Consider the following 17,953-nt stretch of genomic DNA (forward strand, 5'->3'; position numbering starts at 1 on the left):
AGAGAAACTCTAGGGTGCTTCAGACTCACACACAGTACTTTACACATCTATTTTCAATTTCAATTTATTTTCATTTATATAGTGCCAAATCACAGCAAGGTTGCCTCAAGGCACTTCACACAAGTAAGGTCTAACCTTACCTACCCCCAGAGCAACAGTGATAAAGAAAACTCCCTCTGAGGAAGAAACCTCAAGCAGACCAGACTCAAAGGGGTGACCCTCTGCTTGGGTCATGCTACAGACACAAATGATCTATTTCAGTCCTATACTGGCCCAGAGGCCCACTGGTGCTGGTGCTTTTGTTCAGATTCTGTAGCTTCAAGCAGATAAGACTCTGTTATTCCCCCTGTTGGGATGCCAGGTCGAACCAGACTTCTTCACCAGCCAAAGGTTCTATACCCATTTATAGCTGGGTGGACTGAGACACGACAGATAAAGCATCTTGTCTGAGGAAACAGGTAGTTTGACTGGAAATCAAACCCAGGTGCACACACTGGCAATTCAACTGCTTATCCCACTGAGCTCCATGCCCTTTCCATACGAGTGCACACAAACAAAACTGTATTATTTTGAGTTGTTCCATTTTCATGTGTGGTCACCACGGCTGATCTAGTATGGATCTGCATGTTGATTTGTCACACATTTCCTTCTTGATACAACTCTCGATTTCCAAGGCGAACGGACCGCGGGAGTACGACACAGAAACGTTATCTTACAGTTCTGGTCTGGTCAGTGCTGCTCAACACAAACAGGTTTGTGTTGTGGGTCTTCAGAGTGGCATTCACCTCCATGTGCAGACTGGAAAACTCCGCCTGGAAAACAGACAACAGTTTGTCTCTCATTAATTCATCCGCATGTATGTGTGTGTGTGTGTGTGTGTGTAAAGCCGTGGTACCTTAACGAAGGTTGGTTTCCACAGTCTGAATGTCAGGTTGACCTGACTGATCTTAGCCTCGGCGATGAAGCAGCTGAACGTGGCACAGGGGATGGTTTCACAGCTCTGCACAGCCGGTTAAACACACAGTTAAGACGTTGGCACGTGCACTGTTACACACAAACACACACTCGAGTGTAACTCACCACTTGGTACACCGTGAGGGATTCTCTCTTTGGAGCGGGCTTCAAAACAACCGGGTTAATTTTAAATGGGTTGATCAAATGTGCCGCATCACATCTGACCTGCAGGGGGCGGATAAAAGGACGTGTAAATGAGTTTTAAATGCTCTCTTTTTTTACAGCCTCAGTGTGTTTGTGTGTGTCTGGGTTGCGTACGTGGGGGCTGACGTTGACATGGGTCAGGTACAGTAAGGTGTTACTTATTTGAGACACGTAAGGAAAGGTCACTCGAAGATGAAGGGGCGGAGTCACCACGTCACCATCCTTTTGTACCTGAGAAGAGGAGAAATGGAGAAATATACTCTACTGCGCACTTGTCAGTTCCAGTTAAGGCCATAAGTATTTCGACAGAGATGCAATTATTGTTGTGTTGCTTCTGCACCCCACCACAGTGAAACTGAAATAAAATAATCAAGATGTGCTTGAAACACAAACAGGATGGTGATATGTTGGAACTGTGTCTGGAATAAGCAATTCTCAAAAATGAAATGACTGTGCAAGGAGACTGCTAGTGAGGGAAGCCACCAAGATACACATAACAGCTCTGAAGGCATTACAGGGGTTGTGTTGCTGTGACTGGAGAAACTGTGCAGTGCAACTGTTGTCTGATGCATCACCAGTTATACAGCTTCATTTTGAAGTGGAACACAGGAGAATTTTCTTGAAAAGAAGAAAATGTGAAATTTCATTAACACACACACACACACACACACACACACACACACATATATATATATATATATATATATATATATATATATTCATTTAAGTTGGTGCAACTATTCTCTTTTTTCATATAGTAAAAAATTCATTGAGGTGTTGTCAACTGAAACAACTTTTTAAGTTGGTTCTTTTTTCAGTTGTTTCAATTGGTATCATGTGAATGAATTAAGTTGTTTGAACTTAAGTTTGTAAGTTAGATCAATTCTAACTCACAAGTTAGATCAACTTGAACTTACAAACTTAAGTTCAAACAACTTAATTCATTTAGATGTTACAATTGAAAGAATTAATTTAAATTGGTTCAACTATTCTCTTTTTTCAGTATATACGAGATCTATTAGAAAAGTATCCGACCTTATTATTTTTTCAAAAACCATATGGATTTGAATCACGTGTGATTACATCAGACATGCTTGAACCCTCGTGGGCATGCAAGAGTTTTTTCACGCCTGTCGGTTACGTCATTCGCCTGTGGGCAGTCTTTGAGTGAGGAGTCGTCCACCCGACCGTCGATTTTTTTCATTGTTTAGGAATGGCTCAGAGACTGCTGCTTTGTTTGATCAAAATTTTTTCAAAACTGTAAGGCAGAACTGAGTGGACACCATTCAATAAATTCAGCTGGTTTTCGGTAAAAATTTTAACGGCTGATGAGAGATTTTGGTCTGGTAGTGTCGCTTTAAGGACGGTCCACGGCGCCTGACGGCGATCTGCGCTTCGAGGCGGCAGCGTCTCGCCGTTTCAAGTTGAAAACTTCCACATTTCAGGCTCTGTTGACGCAGTAAGTCGTCAGAGAACAGAGAACTTTCAGAAGAAGTCGGCATGAGGAGTTTATTTGGACATTCCATTGTTAACGGTCATTTTGTAATGAAAGAACGTGCGGGCAGAGTCGCATGTCGGGCTGGACCCGACCGCGGGGGGTCGCGGCAGGAAAAACACCTCCGTTGGAAATCTTAACGGGCAAGTTGGAACATGCCCAAGCTGTTAAACAATTTCTCAGTTACTTACTTGTTGAAAGCCATTAAAAGCCGCCTGAATTCTACAAATGGTTTTCAACACGGAGGTGTTTTTCCTGTCGCGGCGCACACAGATTTGCCGAGTCGTCACGGAAACGACTCGGCGAATTTGCGCGTACGTCTTTCATTAAAAAAATGTCCTTAAACAGTGGAATGTCCGCATAAATTCCTCATGCCGGCCTCTTCTGAATCTTCTCTGTTCTCTCACGATGTCCTGGGTGAATTAAGCCTTAAATTAGGATGTTTTAAGCTCGAAACAGGCCGACGACAGCGCCTGGAAGCGCTGCAGGACGTCCCGCTCCGTGGGAAGTCCTTACACCGACAGAAACACCCCATAATCTCTCATCAGCCGTTAAACTTTTCACAGAAAACCATCTTAATTTCTCGAATAGTGTCCACTCGGATATTCCTCACAGGTCCAGAAAAATTTTTGATAAAGCAACGCGCGCCGTCTCGAGCAGCGTGTGAAACAAAGGAATTCAGCCGAGAGGGCGGGACCACATCTCACTCAAGGCCTGCCCACAGGGAAATGACGTCACCGACACGCGTGAAAAAACTCACGCATGCGCACGAGGGTTCAAGCATGATTGGTGTAATCACATGTCATTCAAATCCATATAGTTAAAAAAATAAATAAAAGGGTCGGTTTATTATCTAAGAGACCTCGTATATATATATATATATATATATATATCTTCTTCTTTGTCTTTCGGCTGTTCCCGTTAGGGGTCGCCACAGCAGATCAATCGTTTCCATCTCACCCTGTCCTCTGTATCTTCCTCTGTCACACCAACCACCTGCATGTCCTCTCTCAGCACATCCATGAACCTCCTCTTTGGTCTCCCTCTTCTCCTCCTGCCTGGTGGCTCCATCCTCAGCATCCTTCTCCCTATATACCCTGGGTCCCTCCTCTGCACATGTCCAAACCATCTCAATCTCGCCTCTCTGACTTTGTCTCCAAACCGTCCCACCTGAGCTGTCCCTCTGATATGTTCATTCCTAATCTTGTCCATTCTTGTCACTCCCAAAGAGAATCTCAACATCTTCAGCTCTGCCTCCTGTCTTTTTGTTAGTGCCACTGTCTCTAAACCATACAACATAGCTGGTCTCACTACTGTTTTGTAAACTTTCCCCTTCACTCTTGCTGATATTCTTCGGTCACAAATCACTCCTGCCACCTTTCTCCACCCACTCCACCCTGCCTGCACTCTCTTCTTCACCTCTCTACCACACTCTCCATTACTTTGAACAGTTGACCCCAAATATTTAAACTCATCTACTTTCACCACTTCTACTCCTTGTAACTGCACTATTTCACTGGGCTCCCTCTCATTCACACACATGTACTCAGTCTTGCTTCTACTGACTTTCATTCCCCTTCTCTCCAAAGCATATCTCCACTTCTCCAGACTAGACTCAACTTGCTCTCTACTCTCACTACAGATCACAATGTCATCTGCAAACATCATAGTCCATGGGGACTCCTGTCTGATCTCATCCGTTAACCTGTCCATCACCACTGCAAACAAGAAAGGACTCAGAGCTGATCCTTGGTGTAATCCCACCTCCACCTTGAATGAGTCTGTCATTCCGACTGCGCATCTCACCGCTGTCACACTATTCTTGTACATGTCCTGCACTACCCTAACATACTTCTCTGCCACTCCAGACTTCCTCATACAATACCACAACTCTTCTCTTGGCACCCTATCATAAGCTTTTTCTAAGTCCACAAACACACAATGTAACTCTTTCTGTCCTTCTCTGTACTTTTCCAACAGTATTCTCAGAGCAAACATTGCATCTGTAGTGCTCTTTCTCGGCATGAAACCATATTGCTGCTCACAGATCTTCACCTGTTTTCTAAGCCTAGCTTCTACTACTCTTTCCCATAACTTCATGCTGTGGCTGATCAGCTTTATGCCTCTGTAGTTACTGCAGCTCTGCACATCACCCTTGTTCTTGAAAATAGGAACCAGCACACTTCATCTCCACTCCTCAGGCATCCTCTCACTTTCCAAGATTTTATTAAACAATCTGGTTAGAAACTCTACTGCCATCTCTCCTAGACATTTCCATGCCTCCACTGGAATGTCATCTGGACTGACTGCCTTTCCACTCTTCATCCTCTTCATAGCAGCCCTCACTTCTTCCTTGCTAATCTCTTGTACTTCCTGATTTACTCTCACCACATCATCCAGCCTTTTCTCTCGCTCATTTTCTTTATTCATCAACTCTTCAAAATATTCCCTCCACCTTCTCAGCACACACTCCTCACTTGTCAGCACATTACCATGTGCATCTTTTACCACCCTAACCTGCTGCACATCCTTTCCAGCTCTGTCCCTTTGTCTGGCCAATTGGTACAAGTCCTTTTCGCCTTCCTTACTATTCAACTTCTTGTACAGCTCGCAATATGCCTTTTCCTTTGCTTTTGCCACTTCTCTTTTCGCCTTACGCTGCATCTCCTTGTACTCCTGTCTACTTTCTTCATCTCTCCGACTATCCCAAAACTTTTTCGCCAACCTCTTTCTCCTTATGCTTTCCTGGACCTCTTCATTCCACCACCAAGTCTCCTTGTCTTCTTTCCACTGTCCAGATGTCATACCCAGTACTGTCCTAGCTGTCTCCCTCACCACATCTGCAGTACTTTTCCAGTTGTCCAAAATTGCTTCCCCTCCAACCAGTGCTTCTCTCACCTGCTCGCTAAATTTCACACAACAGTCTTCCTCCTTCAGCTTCCACCATCTGATCCTTTGTTGAGCTCTCACTCTCTTCTTCTTCTTTACCTCTAAAGTCATCCTACAAACAACCATCCTGTGCTGTCTAGTGACACTCTCTCCTGCTACCACCTTACAGTCTGTGATTTCTTTTAGCTTGCATCTCCTATAAAGAATGTAGTCCACCTGTGTGCACCTTCCTCCACTCTTATATGTCACTCTGTGCTCCTCCCTTTTCTTAAAGTAGGTATTCACCACAGCCATTCCCATCCTTTTCGCAAAATCAACTACCATCTGTCCTTCCCCATTCCTATCCTTGATACCATATCTACCCATTACTTCCTCATCACCTCTGTTCCCTTCACCAACATGCCCATTGAAGTCTGCTCCTATCACCACTCTTTCATGCTTGGGCACACTCTCCACCACCTCATCTAACACACTCCAGAAATCATCTTTCTCCTTCATCTCACAACCAACCTGTGGGGCATATGCACTGATGATATTCATCATCACCCCTTCAATTTCCAACTTCACACTCATCACCCTGTCAGACACTCGCTTAACCTCCAACACACTTTTAACATACTCTTCCTTTAAAATGACCCCAACACCATTTCTCTTCCTGTCCTCACCATGGTACAACAACTTGTACCCACCGCCGATGCTCCTGCTCTTACTTCCCTTCCACTTGGTCTCTTGCACACACAATATGTCTACCTTTCTCCTCTCCATCATATCAGCCAGCTCTCTTCCTTTACCAGTCATACTACCAACATTCAAAGTCCCCACTCTCATTTCCACCCTTCTAGTTTTCTTCTTCTCCCGCTGTTCGTGGCAACGTTTTCCTCCTCTTCTTTGTCGTCTTCGCCCAGCAGTAGCCCAATTTCCACCGGCACCCTGTTGGGCAATAGCACCGGTGGCGGACGTTGTTAACCCGGGCCGCGACCGATCCGGTATGGGAATTCGATTCTGAGTCTGCATAGTTCGGTTGGCTTGTTTTACGCCGGATGCCCTTCCTGACGCAACCCTCCTCATTTATCCGGGCTTGGGACCGGCACTCAGAATGTACTGGCTGCACACCCCATGTGGCTGAGTTATATATATATATATATATATATATATATATATATATATATATATATATATATATATATATATATATATATATATATATATGTGTGTGTGTGTGTGTGTGTGTGTGTGTGTGTGTGTGTGTGTGTGTGTGTGTGCGACTGGTGATGGAACAGACAATAGTTGAACAATTCACATATTGTCATTGGTGTCTTGGTGGCTTCCCTCACTCGTCTCCTTTCTGCACGGTTGGCCAGTTTTGATAGCCAGACAGATTTACCGTACAGTATATTTGTTGTTGTTGTTTGCATTTCTTAATGACTAATTTAAAAACTCCAAGACATTATTAATGGGCTTGAAAATGTCCTTATCATCCTTATATTGGACCTTATATTTTTAGTTGACTCATGGTCTCTGAAAAAAGAATGGCTGTGTATATAAATGGCTGTAATTCTTAAAAGGCTAATGCGGTATTTTTGTGGAACCCCTTGAATTAAAACTAAAAGTCAACACTAGAAGTACATCTCGATTGTTTCATGTCCACTTGACTGTGTTGGAGTACAGAGGCAAAACTACAAAAACTGTCACTGGCCAAGTACTTATTGACCTGAGTGTATATTATTAGTAGTATTCTATAATATATTTATATTTTACCATGAAGTTGATGTTGATCTTTTCTCCAATCACACTGGTGTCATTGATTAAAGCAGGGTACTGTTCGCCATCTTTTATTACAAAATGCTCATCCTTGGGTTGTCTGGTGGAAGCAGTGTTCATGTCAGGTTTGTTAGAAAGCTCACAACAAACAAACAAAACCACTAAAGCACAAACATGAATGTATCCCGCTGATGGCTGGAAAACCGACATCCTGTAAGGTCAAAGGACAAACCATCTCAAGGTTAATAGCTAAGAAGTCAAATCAGTATTATATACACAGAATAATACACACATCAGTGTCTTATTGTGTAGTGTCGCCAAAATGGGATTTGAACTTCCGCTAGATTATTTGGGCTTAATCCCATTAACAGTCCAGTCTGTGTGTTTCTGTGTCCATCAGAAACGTGGGCGGGGCGTATCGCTCACAGTCAACAACATATAAACAACTTAAATATCACAGAGATTCAATGATAAGGGTCTATTGGCGGCCATTTTGGATGCCATTTTGAATCTTAAACCCATGAATGAATTTAGTTTAGGCACAAATGAGTTTGCGGTGACCTGCAATGGTATTCCAATTGAATCTCTGTGATATTTAAGTTGGTCATATGTTGTTTAAAGGTGTTTTTATGAAAAACCCTATTTTGGTGGCCATCTTGGACGCCATCTTGGATAACTGGCTTGAGGCCAGTTTTTATTTTTTTGAACATCCTAATTGTGTTTTGGGGTCATCTAAGGGGGTGGGGGGGGGGGGTGCAAAGGTAGCGGTCGTAGCTCCCCTAATAAGTCATGTGTTTTCTGCAGGAACGTGGTTTCTTCATGAGGATGGTATATATCACTAAAGAGCAAATTTCTGAGTGCTTATTTTCTAAAAGAAATGGAGCCAAATCAAAGGCAATTTTGTCTATTTTATGACATAGCTACTACTACTATTCTGACTAATTACTACTATTACTATTACTTGTAGTATATTTTGAAAGAAAGGAGTCTGCTCAAGAAAGTAACAGAGAAAAGCTTGATAACTTTGCAGGTTTAGAGCTGAGTTCATGATTTCACAAGAACACAAATGAGATAATAATGAATGAGTGACTTAATCAACATGACATTCTTGGTTATTAATTTACTAAAAATGTAAATGTAACTCAGAGTCATGTTATTTATTCTGCTTAGTGTTTAATTGTAAGGATGGTTTATCATAAAGCATTTGATATTTACAAGTGTTTCATTATTTTTACATATTCTTTGCTTTTTTAAAATATTAGTATTTAGTCACACTGATATATATATATATATTTTTGCACAGTACTGTATATTTAATATATTTCCTATTCAACAATATTAGAAAAATAAGTGATCTGTAATCACGGTACAAAGTATCATGATTGACCCTAACTGAATTTTAACTAAAGGTGTGAGGTGGAGATTAAATCTGAATAAAATGTGTAAAAAAGCAAAAGAGAGAACTCTGGCATAATTTCTCCTGGGAGCTATTTTTTTGCATGCATGCGTGTGTGTGTGTGTGTGTGTGTTCTGAATGTATTTTGAATTCACTTATTTAGTTGGTATTGACGTATTAAAAAAACCTTAGAGTTAAGAAACTGCTAGACTGTATAATTAACATTTATTATTATTTGTAAAATCCTGGTATAATTACTAATATTAATATGGTTGTCATTTCAGTTTAAGTCTGCTTTAAGCTTGGGATTACTGTGAAACCACATGGAGCCAGCATTATTCATACTAGTACTACGACTTTATATATATATATATATATATATATATATATATATATATAGATAGATAGATAGATAGATAGATAGATAGATAGATAGATAGATAGATAGATAGATAGATAGATAGATAGATAGATAGATAGATAGATAGTGCGTGCTAATCTTCACCTCACTTTCAAATATGAGAGTGATTGGGGCACATTTGATTAAGATATATTGTAAAATATACATTAAAAGTGGTTGATGTTAAATGTTAAATTTAAGTGGCCACAAAATCTGTACTCTGGATCAGATCCAGATCAAACTTTGCCAGACGATAGTGAGTGCCAGTCTGCACCTCACCTTCAAATATGAGAATGATTGGCGCATGTTTGATTAAGATATAATGTGAAAAATATATTAAATGAGGTTTTCAATGTTAAATTGAAATGGCCACGAAATCTGTACTTTGGATCAGATCCGGATCAAACTTTGCCAGATGATAGTGAGTGCCAGTCTGCACCTTACTTTCAAATATGAGAATGATTGGGGAATGTTTAAGATATAATGTCAAATATACATTAAATGGGATTTTCAATGTTAAATTTAAATGGCCACAAACTCTGTAATCTGGATCAGATCCGGATCAAATTTTGTCAGTTGATAAAGGATACCATCCTACATAATGCTCCCAAATATGAAAGAAATTTTTTGTCAGAATTATGAATTTTTTAAAATTAATTCAGTGTTAAAGATCAGGAGTTTTCTAATTTTGCAAGAGTTTTCCTGACTTTCCCGTTGAAAAAAAAATCATAATGATATATGTATAAACATTTTGGGCTCCAGGCCTTTCACAAACAAATAAACAGACAAACAAACAAACAGGGGTGAAAACATTACTCTCTTATTATAATCAGAGAGCAGAGTTTCAGTAACGTGTCCGAGAGCTACTCACACAGAGAATATGAGCGCTGCCTCGTACGTCACAGGGATGGAGATCTGCACGGTATTGTCATCCTGTGTGGAATCCAGCTCTTCGCTATCACTATTTCAACAGGATTTTCATGCAACAAAAAGAAACAGCGTGAAGAAAACAAAAATCATAATCCAAAGTTATTTCCAGTGTACACTGACACAGAAACATTTAACAGCAACACGCTCACCTCGTAGCTGTTATGCTGATCTGAATTTCCTCTTGAATATGTTTGGGATTCACCTCAAATTTCAAATAGAGTTTTTCCTGTGAATATTAGATTACAAACCGCTACTTCAGATGTAAATAATAAAAAAAACAGCTTGCGCTGGTAGTTGGTGTTGCTTGAATAGAATTAGAAGTGGAAGACAAATACCTCTGCGTCACCTCCCAGGAAGGGATATCCAACAAGACATTCCAGTTTGGTGTGGTTCACACTGCACTCCTTTTCTGGCTGACAAAATAAAACATGCATCAGCTCACACATTGCTTTAATGCACAGACACAGAGAGAAGAACATGATCAGAAATCTCACCTCGACTTTAACATAGTTGATGTTTGGGGTGAAGCTGACGATGATCTTTGCGTTGTAGGCGTTGTCTTTGCTGTTTCTGATGGTCATGTGCACATCAATCTTCTCGTTCATTGCTTTGATCACCATTCTAGAAAATAAAATTATTCACTGTTATTTAAAGCTTAGTCATATTCAATGGTGTGCATAGTTCCGTTAATCCACTAATTATCGAAGCTAACATTTTCATTGGTGGATTAGCTTTCCAGATAACTTTGAAAACCATTTAGTGTCCAATAAACTTAGTTCCGATAACTTTTAGACCGCTAACATATTTTTGCGTGCATAGTGAATAAAGCTTAACAGTTAAAAACATTTGTAAAGTCTGAAATAAAAGATTTTAGTGCCTGTCTGTTACATGTTTTGTAGCATCAGACAGCCATGAAGGGTAGAGCTCTATCCTCTGTAGGCAGAGGAGAGCTGACTACCAGAGAGAATGGAAGAGGGAGGAAAAAAAAGATAATTTATCTTCATACCATACAGACCTCCCGGCAGTTTTGACTTATGGTTATAATTTTAAACAAACTAATTCCGGACAAGTTATTGAAATTAACGTCACGTCTGTTGTTTTACAAAGTGAAAATACCAGTTATATTTTTTTTAGTTTTAAAGTAATGCACATTTTCAAAGGTTTTTTCAAAATTTGACATTAATTACATGAAACTGCATATTTAAATAGGGAGTGGCCAGGGAGGACTTTGGTTCCATGCTCAATTCCACGTTCAGTGGGATGTACAAACGGAACTGCGTGAATTCGTGCCTATGCACGCTTTCACACATCTGAATATATTTGTGCTTATGCCAGATTCAGAGTTTTGGCGTATGCCAACTTTTAGTAGAAAGTCAACGCAAGTCTTTGTACATGAGGCCCCAGGTCTCTTTTGCTGAGAGACAGCTGATCTGAGACAGAAGCGCTTTCTTGTTGTTGTGTCAGTAGCTGCCAGTGTACTGAATTCAATAATGAAAGTTACCAGTTTAGCTTTTATTTGTAGCTTCTGCTAAATTTTATAGGGATTTATCGGTTTAGCTTTATAAAAGTTAACTTTTCAGTTAGTGGATTAACGGTTATCGAAGCTAAAGTTTTGGTTAGCTGTGCCCACCACTGGTCATATTAAAACATTGCTCACAATCAAGCCTCTGAGATGATAGATTCACTTGTGAGAAATCTGTGATTTTGAACTTTAATAACTTCAGTATATATCCTTAAGTGATTTGTTGTGGCAAAGGTCAGGGTAATCAGGGTCAAAGGCCAAAATTCTGATACCCCTGCCTGTCAATAGTCATTACAGGAATTAGTAATATCACCAGCATTATATGTTGCAAGTAATCATAAAATACATGAACGTGTACATAACTGCACTGTGTAATTTTAAGGTTTTGGAGGAAATATGGTTTGAATTTATTTACAGCCCTACTACAGGTACAGTTTGTGGGGAATAAAGGATTTCTAACATTTCTAACATGTGAGTGGAACACAGACGCTTGATTGTTAGCCACTTTCCTTTGCTGGAATTCACACATCTGGCCACAAGGGAGCAGTTATGCACTGCAAAGGTTTGCAGCTGATGAGTTTGACCCACAGCACTTTGATTGGAAAGAAAACGTCATAATATAAGGATAAAAGCATCAAGCACGTTAGCGTATTTACGTTTTAACACTCGGCTCTGCTTCGAGAGAGAGGTCGGCGATGCACTTCCCGTCACTTCCACAGTCCACTAAGCGAATCTACAAAACAAACAAACATGAGGTAGAGAAGTGCAGATGCTTTTCCACTGCTGTGAAGAATAATGAGAATCAAAACCATCTTTAAGGACATATGTGTTTATGAGTTTCTCAAAGCGTGCAGATGATATTTATTTCCGGTAAACTCCCCCGGCCCAAGCCCCCCATAGAGTGTTTGAGCATCCCACGATAATTCGGCCCCAATGGTGTCCCACTGGACTGTTAAGATCAACAGCGGCTACTCTGTCGAGAATGGATGAGATACTGGAACGTTACAGGGAGCAGCACAATGTCAAAAGGAGAAACCGTCAGTAGAGGTAGGGGGAGTCCAGGGGTGAGCCCCTCGGCCTGACCGAGGTCACTGCATCCAAACCATCGCTTCCGTTTGGTGACTTCCCCTTTCTGTGTCCGCGTGGTCTCTTTCTTTCAGTAACAATAACAGGAGGCATTGATGTCACGCTTGCTATACTTTCCAGTGTAGTGACACATTCAGCTCGGACAGATTCTGACACTTACACACGTCAGACACTGTCAAAACATGTGAGCACACCACACACACTGTACAATTACAAACAGCGTGGGGCGGGGTGTTTACTGCGTGTGTTGACTCAGCTCGGTTTTCAAGGTGGAGTCATGTGACGCACATTTTATCTAAGCTAATATAGGTCATCATGTTTCAAAAACAAGCAACAGTGAACTGAGAACAGACTGAGTTTGGCAATTGGTCTCGTGCAGGATTCAGATTTCTTTCTAGCCAGATTGCATCCAGCTCAAGCTGAATTCAAGCCACGTGTGTGTGTGTGTGTGTGTGTGTGTGTATATATCTGGACGGTTAGAGTGCAAGTGTTTGCTTCTGTGTAGATCAGGACGTCAGAGCACACCCACTGGATTATCTAGGTGAGAAGGCACCGCAGAGAAACAAGGATGTTTATTGTCCTCACCGTTTCAACTGCACTGCGTCCTGCCACAGTGGCAAGGACGCTGTGGCTGTAGGGGGTGTAGTGAGGAATTTTGATGTCATGATCCCTGAGGTAGCTGGATTCAAGCCACATTTGCGTTCAGACGTCAGCAAATCCTGCTCAATTCCCGCTCAACCCACCTCCAAGAGGTTGGGCCCTGTCTGTATTTATTTATTTTGTTATGCACACGTATAAGTTACAAAACACAGACACGGCCCAAAATAGGAGGTTCATCAGTCCTCACCTGTACCTATCGGAGCCCAAAATTTCAGAGCTGAAGATAGAGTTTTTACGGAGTTATTTACAGACATTTTGCAGACTCACCCAATGATTCACTGCAACTCCATTAATCTGATTGTATTGCTAGTCGCAGTCCAAATGTGTCGATTTGAGGCTGACTGTTTGTGTCCTTGGACAAGACACTTGACCTGCATTGTCCCAATCTATCCAGCTGTAAAGGGGTATCAGCCTCACCCGAGGAAGTAACCTGCAATCGACTAAGATCCTGTTCAGGGGGAAGTAGACAACTCTCATCCACTTCACACTGCAGAACCCGGGGAAAGCACAGGCACCAATGGTTCTCAGGATCAATTTCTGACTTTCTTCTTCTGATCGGACTCATGGCTCAGAAAGGATGTAATAATACAAACTCTGCGCTTGTTACTTTAACCTTCAAGCAACCAAGCAATTTTAGCGACTAATATGGCCGAGTGGGGTTATTTATGACCCCATTGACTTTATACTGGAATAATTCTATATAAATAATTGCTTTAGAGTTCTTCATATTTATTTCACTCTCACAATCATCCTTTTCATCCTCACTCTGGGTATCAAGAATCAGTCTCAATGCTTATGCAGCAGTAAATCCTGCTATTCTATGTCTGTTAACCATGTTTCCTAGCAAAACAGTAAACTATAATGATTAAAGTTGGCAAATTACAATACCACCTAAAGCTATAATGTCAAAAATTTCATAGATCTTCCCGCTGTCATAAATGACCCCACATAAGTTTGGATTATACTTGCCACACGGATTGGCCGATCCTTGCAAAATTCTGTGAACAAATGCGGGACAAATAGACAGACACATTCATGGTAGGAAACGTTTTTCAGATTAAAATTAGACAAATGGTGCACAAAAATATATACCCGGTGTCATAAATGACCCCACTCGGTCGCTTGAGGGTTAAATGGAAATGACCTGCTTGCTGCCACACCCCCTTTTCCTGAAAGAAGGTGTGGTTCTTCACCCAAAGAGCCTGTTGGTGTGTCACATACACAAAGTGATAACCAGCTCACTGGAATGAGCAAGAGTCCAGAAAATGACCTCTGTGACATATGTCACGGACATCTAAAATGAGCTGTCTCAGAACTAAACTGTGTTTAAAGCAGGGACATCTCTTCATATGCAACACATTTTAAAATTCTGGGACTTTGAGAATGTTTCACATCAAACCCCAATTATAGTTAACTGTAAAACATAAAATGTGGGTTTGCACAATACGACCCCTTTAAATGCCTGTAAAGAGCTAAAAGTGAACTCGTGAGGAGGAACATATTTTTCTGCTTTATCTGGAATCATCGCTATTTGCCACATTTATATGAAAAGCCTGTTGGCAGAACGGTTCCAGTATGTGTGTGAGGGGGTGTAGCAGCTCTAATGTAACCCTGAAGAAAGTCTGAAGGATGGCAGTCAGCTGTTGCTAATGTTGAGCAACACCAGCAGGAGTTTGTTACTGCTTTTCTTTCCTAACTGTGGGTGTTTGGTTTGGTCTTATTTGCCAGTGCACAATCCCAGCTGGTGAGAGTTAACGCGCATTATCCCACACGTTGGCATTTATGGAAATTTAACAAGACGTTTATGACCTTGGGAATATTCCAAAAACACTATGTCAAAAATGTGATATTTGTGGGATAATCCACTTGACCACTCAGTGGATCCTTCAATCTCAGCTCATCTTACTGTTTTATTGATGGCTGTGGGAAGACTTTCATCTAGGACAGGACCCGTGTCCTCCTCCGCCAGTCCAAACTCCAAAGATACCATGAGAGGGTCTCGGAAGTCCAGTTGTGCCTATCGAGAAGAAGAATCAGGTACGAGAGGAGGAAGAAAAGGAAGGAGGAGATAGGAGACAAAAGCAAAGACTAAATGAACCATGAATCATATATCATTTGGTAAACATTTGTCCATCTGTCCCGTTACTCCTCCTAGGGGCTTTTGCTGATTTCTACCGAATGTATGTAGATGATGGTCAATCCAAGAATGGCCTTTAAAGGGTATGTTTTGGCAAAGGTCAAGGTCACTGGGGTCAAATGTTTAAATTTTGGTATTTCAGTCTGATGTCAACCAAACTTGGCAAACATACATGGAAGTAGATTCTGGGATTGCCCAGATGTGTTATGTATCTAGACCACGCTTCTAAAGAACGCCTACAGTAATTAATTTAACACCACTGTGGTTTGCATTTATAATCTCTCCGAGCATCCACTTGTGCAAGGTCAAGTGTGTCCCAGGCCGAGTGACAGGAGCCTGGATCTAAAACAATATCTGGTGCACTTTCATAAATAATAACTTCTTCCACCCGAGCTGGGTGGCTGAACAAAATATGTGCTCCAATTACAAAAGAGACAAATTTGATTCTTACAAAGTTAATACTGCCTGAGCAATGGAAAGAGCGAATTTGCTTTTCATTAGAGGTTTTCCTGTTTAGTTTGGACAGATATGTTAGACAGCGATTAACTGATATTATCTGATCACATTTGCTTTGGGAGATGATCGAGTCTTGGTTTTTATTACTTGGACAAGTTCAAAGATGGCTAACCTTGATCTATTTGAAGAGGTATTTTAAGAGGTTAAAAAGTTATATTTTGTTTCAATCTGTTCCGTTTTTTTTTTTTTTTTTTGAGTGGCGGGGGTGACTGCCAATCAAAGTAGAGCTGTGCTGTGACATCAAGGTCGGTATCCAGGCAGATTAACCTTGAGGGGCGGAGTTTCTTGGTGAAAACATCGCTGAACTCAATACAAATACATGTAATTTGGTCACTTTTCAAACGGGTCAGACTTGTCAATAAAGTCAATTTAATGTACAACGGTTCATTTTAGGTCAGCTTGGTGTATAAATCTCACCGTTCCAGGCAATGACACCTGTCAGATGGTCGTTAGAAGCAAGTTAGAAACAATAAAATACCAGCTGATTTCAATAAAACAGCATACGAGGGCTGTCAATAAAGTAACGGTCCTTTTTATTTTTTTCAAAAACTATATGGATTTCATTCATATGTTTTCACGTCAGACATGGTTGAACCCTCATGCGCATGCCTGGGTTTTTCCACGCCTGTCGGTGACATCATTCGCCTGTGAGCACGCCTTGGGAAGGAGTGGTCCCGCCCCCTCGTCGGATTTTCATTGTCTGGAAATGGCGGAATGAAAAGGACTTTTTTTCCATCAGAATTTTTCAGAAGCTGTTAGAAACTGGCAGCTGGAAACCATTCGAAAAATTTATCTGGCTTTCGGTGAAAATTTTACGGGCTTCACAGAGAATAAGGACTGTTACTACAGCTTTAAGGACCCCTTTAAGGACGCTCGGTGCGCCGCGCTCTGAGCTGCGACGACGCGGCACAAGCCACCGGACCATTTCTAAACGGATGGCTCTGTGGATACGAGACCGTCGTATGCTCTTTCTCTGGTTATCACAAGAGCTGGACATCAGCCATTTTCCGGCAGATTTCACTTTTAACAAGAGATTTTGTCATGGAAAGCTGCGCGGAGGCTTCGCACGTAAAGACGGATTCGCTTTGGAAGTGAGACAAAGGAACACCTCCGTTTCGGACAAGTTTGGACATGCCTATCTCGGCTTTCAATGCTTACCAGTCCAGTAAGTATCAGAGAAATTGTGGAGAGGTGGACATGTCCAAACTTGTCCTCTGACACGCCGAAACGGAGGTGTTCCTTTGTCTCACTTCCAAAGCGAGACAATGTTCCGCCAACACTTTTCAGCATATAATTAAGATATTTATTGATGTCATCCTAATTATCTGTCTAATATACAGTACTGTGCATACGCCCATTCATTTAAAACAATGTAAAATAGCAACATGACCAATATTTAGAACTGAATAACACACAAACAGCTGCAGACGTAGTGACCTTGACATCAATACAATATACAGTAGTGTGCAAAGGTTTTAGGCGCATTTAATGCATCATAAAAGCATTAAAAATCATGAAAGCGTGATAAATATCTATAAATAAAGGAAATGCAATAATAATAATGCATTTTATTTGTCGGCAAGTTTCTCGACACCGCACAGGAATAAAAACAAATAAAACAACAATAAATAAAAAACAAATGAATGAAATTAGGCAGTGCAATTGATCAGGTAGAAAAAGCAGATGAATGAAGCAAATGAAATGAATGAAGCAAATGTGTGTTGAATTCCAACTTTAATGATAATCAATGTGACAATCGGGGTCTATTTATGTGTGATTTTTTTCTGTGCATAAGTCGCACCAGAGTATGTCACAGAACCTCAAAAACTGTTTTAACAAAAATGCGACTTAAACTATGAGTAGTTGTGTTTCACAGTCACTTTAATGTTGCATGAACATTTTCAGTTGTGTTTGTGTGGTATTCTACTTGCCAGTACACTTACAAATAAATTATTATTATTATTATTATTATTATTATTATTGAATAACAAATATAGCTCGCA

At 40.9% G+C, this 17,953-nt stretch overlaps 1 protein-coding gene across 1 annotated transcript in view; it reads right to left on the bottom strand.

The window, feature by feature from the left end:
• The window catches only part of itga1 (integrin, alpha 1), a 133,332-nt gene that overhangs the window by 23,449 nt on the left and 91,930 nt on the right, over positions 1-17,953 (bottom strand). The window contains exons 18-28 of the mRNA XM_034192048.1: positions 15,204-15,314; positions 12,208-12,284; positions 10,524-10,650; positions 10,365-10,442; positions 10,179-10,255; positions 9,971-10,060; positions 7,301-7,403; positions 1,273-1,389; positions 1,081-1,179; positions 896-1,000; positions 717-812 (exon numbers count right to left, since the gene is read on the bottom strand). Coding sequence (XP_034047939.1) covers positions 717-812; positions 896-1,000; positions 1,081-1,179; positions 1,273-1,389; positions 7,301-7,403; positions 9,971-10,060; positions 10,179-10,255; positions 10,365-10,442; positions 10,524-10,650; positions 12,208-12,284; positions 15,204-15,314 — 1,080 coding nt within the window. The remainder of the gene's footprint in view (positions 1-716; positions 813-895; positions 1,001-1,080; positions 1,180-1,272; positions 1,390-7,300; positions 7,404-9,970; positions 10,061-10,178; positions 10,256-10,364; positions 10,443-10,523; positions 10,651-12,207; positions 12,285-15,203; positions 15,315-17,953) is intronic.

Source organism: Thalassophryne amazonica, chromosome 17 (assembly GCF_902500255.1).
Source record: "Thalassophryne amazonica chromosome 17, fThaAma1.1, whole genome shotgun sequence".
Classification (NCBI taxonomy): domain Eukaryota; kingdom Metazoa; phylum Chordata; class Actinopteri; order Batrachoidiformes; family Batrachoididae; genus Thalassophryne; species Thalassophryne amazonica.